General features: G+C 47.6%; 1 protein-coding gene across 1 annotated transcript in view; it reads right to left on the reverse strand.

The window, feature by feature from the left end:
- The window catches only part of C1R (complement component 1, r subcomponent), a 7,448-nt gene extending 2,266 nt beyond the window's left edge, over nt 1-5,182 (reverse strand). Inside the window, exons 1-9 of the mRNA XM_010184313.1 lie at nt 5,160-5,182; nt 4,179-4,407; nt 3,769-3,961; nt 2,914-3,057; nt 2,570-2,766; nt 1,929-2,076; nt 1,727-1,848; nt 1,056-1,134; nt 490-630 (exon numbers count right to left, since the gene is read on the reverse strand). Of these exons, the coding sequence (XP_010182615.1) occupies nt 490-630; nt 1,056-1,134; nt 1,727-1,848; nt 1,929-2,076; nt 2,570-2,766; nt 2,914-3,057; nt 3,769-3,961; nt 4,179-4,407; nt 5,160-5,167 (1,261 nt within the window). The 5' untranslated portion in view covers nt 5,168-5,182. The remainder of the gene's footprint in view (nt 1-489; nt 631-1,055; nt 1,135-1,726; nt 1,849-1,928; nt 2,077-2,569; nt 2,767-2,913; nt 3,058-3,768; nt 3,962-4,178; nt 4,408-5,159) is intronic.
- Between the last annotated feature and the right edge of the window lie 1,559 nt (nt 5,183-6,741).

A 6,741-nucleotide genomic window follows, 5' to 3' on the forward strand; every position in this document is an offset into this window, starting at 1 on the left:
AACCGCTACATAAAAATAGATTTTTCTGCATGTATGTTATTTAGCCCATAGATGTTTCTGCTGCTGGACAATATTTCCAAGAGGTAAACAGTGTTACCGTGGAGTGTGAGTTTTTTTATTTGCATTTGTAGCAACTTGGGCTGGTGCGATGAGGCACCAGAATTTTGGTGATCCCAGACACCACGCCTCAAATTTCAATGAAAGAATGAAATCCAGTAGAGAAGAATAAATGATGACTACAGATGAGAGAGTAAGACCTCCTGCAAAAGTTAAGGAGAGCGTGGAGGAGGGATGTGATGGACTCTGGGTGGGAACAGGCTGAGACAACATGCCTCGGGAGCTACGTTGCAGAGCCAAAGAAAGACCGGAGAGCCTTCAATGGGAGGACAGCATGAACCCACAGCCTGGGGAGCAGGGATGATGCTAGCCAGAAATCTGAGAGGGCTTTTCACACACGGACTCCAGCATCTGTGTGGGATTAGGACTCACCACCGCCTGTTCCGGTGACAATGTGGTAATACGGCTCACGGCATCGGTATATGATCGCTGACTGGTAGTTGTTGTTTTCAGGTTTGTTAACATAGCTGAACGCCCCATTGGTCAGGTCTGGAGGGGTCCCACATTTTACAACTACAAAGGAAAAAAAAAAGAAGAATAATAAAATAGGTGAATCAAAGACAGCCTTACTGCTTGCAGGTTTAGGCTCAACTTTGACTGTGGCCATGATGTGATGGATGGAGAGGAACAGTTAGTACAGCAGAGAGAGGTTGTTCCAAAATATATCCCAAACTGGGATCTTTTCCTTTCAGAGATTACATTATAGCAACTTTTAGGTGATATTTTATGCATTTTTGTAAGGGAGGAAAACATTTAAGTTTTTGCAAGCAGAAAAATGTAATGAAAGTCGACAGTGGACCTTCATGGGTCCTTCCAGCCAGCATATCCATGAGTCTATGGTCACAGACAAACTGAGCCACAGAGGCTGAACTCCCCATGTTCTTTGAAGGGGAAAGCCATGGTCAGGGGCCATAGCCTCTGTTTCTCAGATCACTCACTTTCACAGCGAGGCATGGATCGATGCCATGTCCCATCAGCCTGGCAGACAGCCGTGAAGGACAGCAGCTTTTGGTTGCCCTGTGTGGGAGAGAAAAAAACATCTCTGTTGGGTGTACAGAGCCTTACATTCCCTCCACCACATTAAAATATTATTCTATCTGCCCATCTTCTCACTGCTGTCCAATAGTTGTCCCTCTGCAGTCTGTTCCAGTTGCTGTCCTCTTCCCTTGCTGCCTTCCCTCTATCCTGCGTTCGTCACAGGCTACAGATTCTTAATAGCAGGCCAAGATATCAGCAGCCACCAATCATAAAACCATGGCAAGTCTGGGGTGCTACCCTGTCCTAGCAGTAGGATGGCAAGTGAGCCAGGTAACATCATCTGCTTCAAGTTTACTTTCATAACCTTCCAAAGAGATATTCTTGTTTACCAATATTTCCTGGCATCTTTGTCTCTCATCTTCTGCTGGGCCTTTGTGAAACAGCAACTGCATAAGGAATGGAGCTAGGAAAGGAGAAAACTCTGGGAGAAAGCCAAGAGAAGCAAAGAAGAAACAGAAATTGCAGGAGGTTGCCAGGCGTGAAATCTCCAAGGAAAGTTTTACTGAAAGGTGAAAGACTCACATGAACTGAAGTCAGAACATGGTTGAAGGGAAGGGAGATGGGATCTCACCTCCATCAGGTTATATCCAGTCTTGCAGCTGACAATGAAATAGTCCTGAAATTGATACACAGGCTGCAGGTCTCTGATGATGGTAAACTGATCCTGTGGGACAGGCTGTGGGCACCGTATTTCTGTCAGAGAATGGGACAAAGTTGGCATTAACAAATGGTGTAGATACGCTGTAGTAGCCTCTGGGGAAGAAACATCTTACTCTCCGAGGTGTAGTGGATCTTCCAGCCACGGCTGAACCCTGACTCATCAGTGAGGAAGAGTATGTCCACCTCATTGCTGTTGGTTTCAATGCTGCCAGGTGACTTCTTGCCACAGAATTCACCAATCTCTCTCCCTCGTGCTTGAATCTGATGAGGAAAATGTGTATCACAGGAACAGAAACACTCCTCTTTGACCCAGAATCCCTATTTCAGTCCAGACCAAGTTTGCTACACTGGCAAACCTATGATAGTGGACAGGGATGTCTGTCTGACCCACTTTTGCTGGTACCTGCGAGGACAGATTGGAACAAAGGGCTGACCCACCACAAGCTCTGCTTCTCCCTTATCTTGGGTAGCAAAGCCATGAATCCTTTCAAATCCTGAGATTAAATCAAAGTGAGATAAAACTGGTGGAAGGATGATTTTTTTTGGCTCCACTCACAGGGACCTGTGACTCAGAGCCTCTGACCTCAGCACAACGGTAATTAAGCACACTGAGGGAGGGACAAGGGAAGAGCTCAGTCCTTCGTGCTGGGGCATTCTCCTTGTTCTGATCCCATATTTCTCACAGTGGTGTCTCCACAATTCCTGCCCAGGTCTGGCAGCAGGGTTGGAAGCAGAGTTTGCTGATCTCCACTACCTTGAGCTGGTCGTAAGGACAGTGGACTTGCTGGTGGTCTTCAATCTCAAAGGGCTCCAGGAACTTGAGGATGATAGACAGGCCCTTCTGCAGCCGGATGCTGTAGTTACACCGGAGGTCTTCAGGATAGGGCTGGGGGTACTCCGGGCTGCTCAGGTACCCAGACTCCTCAGTGAACAACTCACTGCTGCACTCCACTGGTGTAGAGGAAGAAAGCAGAGGTCACATTGTGGAGCTGTGTTTTCTGCAGCCCTGCCAACTGCTCCCTAAGTAACTTCTCCCACTCTTCCTGGCTGAAGGGCTCCTTCCCTCAAATACTCCGATTTTTCAAAATTTCAATTTACCTTTGCAGGAGTGGTGGTCACTCTGAAGCTGGTAGCCAGGCCGGCAAGAGCAGAAGTAGCCACCCACATAGTTGTGGCAGAAGTGCTGGCATCGAGGCCTTTCATCTGTCTCAGCAGCATTGTTAGGGTCACATTCATCAATATCTGAATCACAGAATCATTAAGGTTAGAAAAGATCTCTAAGATCTTCAGTCATCAATCCAGCACCACCATGCCCACTAAACCATGTCCTGAAGCACCACATCTACACGTGTTTTGAACACCTCCAGGGATGGTGACTCCACCACTTCCCTGGGCAGCCTGTTCCAATGTCTGATAACCCTTAAGTGAAGACATTTTCCCTAACATCCAACCTAACCTGGCCCTGGTGCAACTTGAGGCTATTTCCTTTTGTTCTATTGCTAGTGACTTGAGAGAAGAGACCAACAGCCACCTCACTACAACCTCCTTTCAGGTAACTGTAGAGAGTAATAAGGTCTCCTCTCAGCCTCCTCTTCTCCAAACTAAACAATCCCAGTTCCCTCAGCTGCTCCTCATAAGGCTTGTGCTCCAGACCCTTCACCAGCTTCGTTGTCCTCCTCTGGACATGCTCCAGTTCCTAAATGTCCTTCTTGTAGTGCAGGGTTCAAAGCTGAACACAGCACTCAAGGTGCAGCCTGACCACTGCTGAGTACAGGAAGACATGGGAGATGCAGGGACAAGGGGACGAAAGTGTTAAACCTCTGTGCCGTACATTGAAAGTACATAGAGATCCATATCCTTGCTTACAGCTTCTCTTAATTTGCCTGACAAGGAGGAAAACTGGTTGGAGCCACACAGGCTTCTTTCTACATGCTGAGGCTATTGGCTACTCACCCACAGCTTGGTAATAGGCCAGGAAGCCCCTGTAGGGAATCACTGTGCCATTATCTTCATTGGAGATATCAGAATGAAATGACAGATGCATCCTGTTCCCCTTAGATACAAATTTCTTTCTTCCTGGGTAATTGCCTCTGGTTGACCCAAGATGGCCACAGTATCGGCCCAAGTTCTTCTTGTCTGCTTTGACCTGTCAAGATTAAAGGGAAATCACTGTGGCCTCATAAGATTCAGCCTGCTCCATGCACCACCATTACTCAGTCAGTACCTGCTCCACCCATTTCTATCTTTAACCCCTTTCCTTGGTAGGAAACATGAGAGGAGGCCTGGTGAACAGCCATTGCAGGTGGTGGCCACTGGACTTCCACCTTCAGCCATCCTCTTGGTCCAGGTATCTATGCACGTACCTTAACATAGTCATAGAAGCAGGACTCGGATGGCTCCAGGTCAAAATATCTGAAGTTCAGCTTCACCACATAGCCTTTTGGGACATGGATATCCCAGATGCTGATGTTATTGTTGGGATATGGCTTGGGATAACCAGGGGATTTGATCTCCCCAAAAAGCTTTCTTGGGACTGAACTGGAACTGACCACTCCAACAAAGAGGAAGGCCCACAAGAGAAAAGGAACGTGCCTGTGAACATGGCAAGTAAGCTATGACATTGCACAAAATTAGGTCATCCAAAATCAGGGGAGACTTCAACAAGGGACTTGTGCACTGTCTAATGGACTCGCCTGGAAATGAAGACACCAGCACTACCCAGGTTCCAGCAAGGCACTGTGACCCAGCCAAAGAGATTCATCAGCCCTGGAAGCACTCTTGAAGGAACACAGGTGAATCCCCTGAGAAAGGTCTGCTTGTTCCCAGCACCCATGGAGCTAGAGCCAGGGGCTGTTTCGCTACCTTTGGCTCTGGGCCAGCATGTCGCTTCTCTATCTTCTCTAGCTTAGCTCCTCTGCCCAGTTCCTTTGGTGAGGGTCTGAAGACTTCAAGATCAGTTTGCTGAGGAGCAATCCTGCAGCATCTCCTGGGCAGCCCCTCTACCCACTTACGCCTTGATCCCTCTCCTCCAAAAGACGCCTTTTTTTACTCATCTGTAGATCCCGCCAGAGGACGGGATTATCAGTGTTCCTCCAAAATAAGCTCAATGCAAAAATCTCTTGAAAACATCAGCCAGGAAGATCCTTCTTCCTCAACCCTAGATCCTTCTTCCTCAACCCTACGTGCTTTAATGCTTTAATGAAGGGACAGCAAGGATGAGCTTAGTCCCCTTTGCCCTCTTCTCCTTCCTGCAAGGGGGTCTAACCCTCCCGTTTATTCCCTCCCCGCCAAGAAGTCGCTGTTCACCTCCCCCTCCCCAAATCTCCAGCTGCCCCCCCACTCACATGTCCATGCGCTCCCCCGCCGTGCGCGCAACCCGGTCCGTCCTCCCCGCGGCCCCGGCCGGAGCCCGGTGGGCGGTCAGGTAGGTGGGGAGAGGCGGAGGGACGGAGGGAGGGAAGAGAAAGCCCGGTTTTGCGAAGCAGCCCGGCTCCTGCTGCCCTCTGCTGCCGAGCCGCTGCCGAGCCCCTCGCATCCGTCTCCGGCCATGCAAATACCGGGGAGCGCTTCTGGGGGGCCGTCACATTCTCTTCGCGGGGAGAATGCAGGAAAACGAGTGTTGGAGACCTTGCCTAGGGTTTGGTCTGCAATCCAGCACCTGCTCCGAATTTGTTCCCTCCTCCCCCTCGCAAAAGGCGTCTTGCTAGGAAGTATCCCCCACTCCTCCTAGGCAGTTTTCCGGTGTAGGAAAACCAGAAATTTTAGTCTTAACTAATTAAGTAGAACTTTAAAAAAACCCCAAACTGTCAAAAAAGTAGAGGCTTTTTTTTTTTCCTGTTCTGGCTTGCTGAAGAGCATTTCAGAGGGTTTTTTTTCGGGGAGATGGGAACTGGGAGCTTCTCCAGGGAAAACATGAAACCTCAGACATTTGAGTTAAATAGATATTAATAAAAATTATCAAATCTATGGACTTAAAAGCATTCTGAGAACAAGTCCTTTTTCAAGGGCCCTTCTTGCTGTTTGTTCTGCAAACATTTTTAGGAGAAACAAGATAGAGAGCTAAGGCCCTCAATATTTAATGGGGAAATGAGAAAAGATAGCAACTTACAAACACATTTCAAGGCTTTTAGCAATACATTGCCCAAGACCTGTATTGTGTGCCACCAACTTTGTGAAGTTTAAAATTTCCTGACTTTCAGATTTTGGTGTAAGAGGTAAAACACAACGTTAGTGTTTTCCCTTAGAATTATGAGCAGTTTCAGTGAAACTAGCAAGTTCCTTGCATTGAAATAATAGGAAATAACTCACAGCCACAAAAACATGTAGACTAAAGATTAAAATAGTGTTTAAAAGAATGAAGAAAGCTTCTTTGGCATATTTATGGAAGTGCTTTGAAGACTAGAGAACTTGCTCATCAAACACCTTTGAATTATTACCTGAAAAAGAACACCTAAACATGTAATTAGCATCTCTATAATAACACCATATGAACCCACACATCAGAATTAAGATTAAGCAGAGGGGGGACATGACCCCAGTACTTCCTGATGTCCAAACATCTCTGTGTGATGAACATATTTGGGCAGGATCACTGCTGTGTGGTGCTATGCTGGAACAGGTTCTGCTGGCTCACTGCCCCACCAGAAGGGACGCTTTTATTCAGAAACCACATCTGGAAAGCAGCTGGCAAGCACCGGAAACTGCTCTCGGAGACACCTGTTATGGACATGGCACTGGTGGGGAGAGTGTTCCCTGGCAAAGCACAGGTAGACAGAGGTAATTGAGGATCATTTGTAAGAAAGCTGATCATTTCAGTGTGTTCTTGATGAGAAATCTGTCCAGGGGACACTACTGGGAGTTTCCAGTGGCACTTTCAAGGCAAATCTCACATGTCTTCACTTCCTCCCTCGACATCCCCTCCCCCCC

Source organism: Mesitornis unicolor, unplaced genomic scaffold (genome assembly GCF_000695765.1).
Source record: "Mesitornis unicolor isolate BGI_N332 unplaced genomic scaffold, ASM69576v1 scaffold26525, whole genome shotgun sequence".
NCBI classification, from domain to species: domain Eukaryota; kingdom Metazoa; phylum Chordata; class Aves; order Mesitornithiformes; family Mesitornithidae; genus Mesitornis; species Mesitornis unicolor.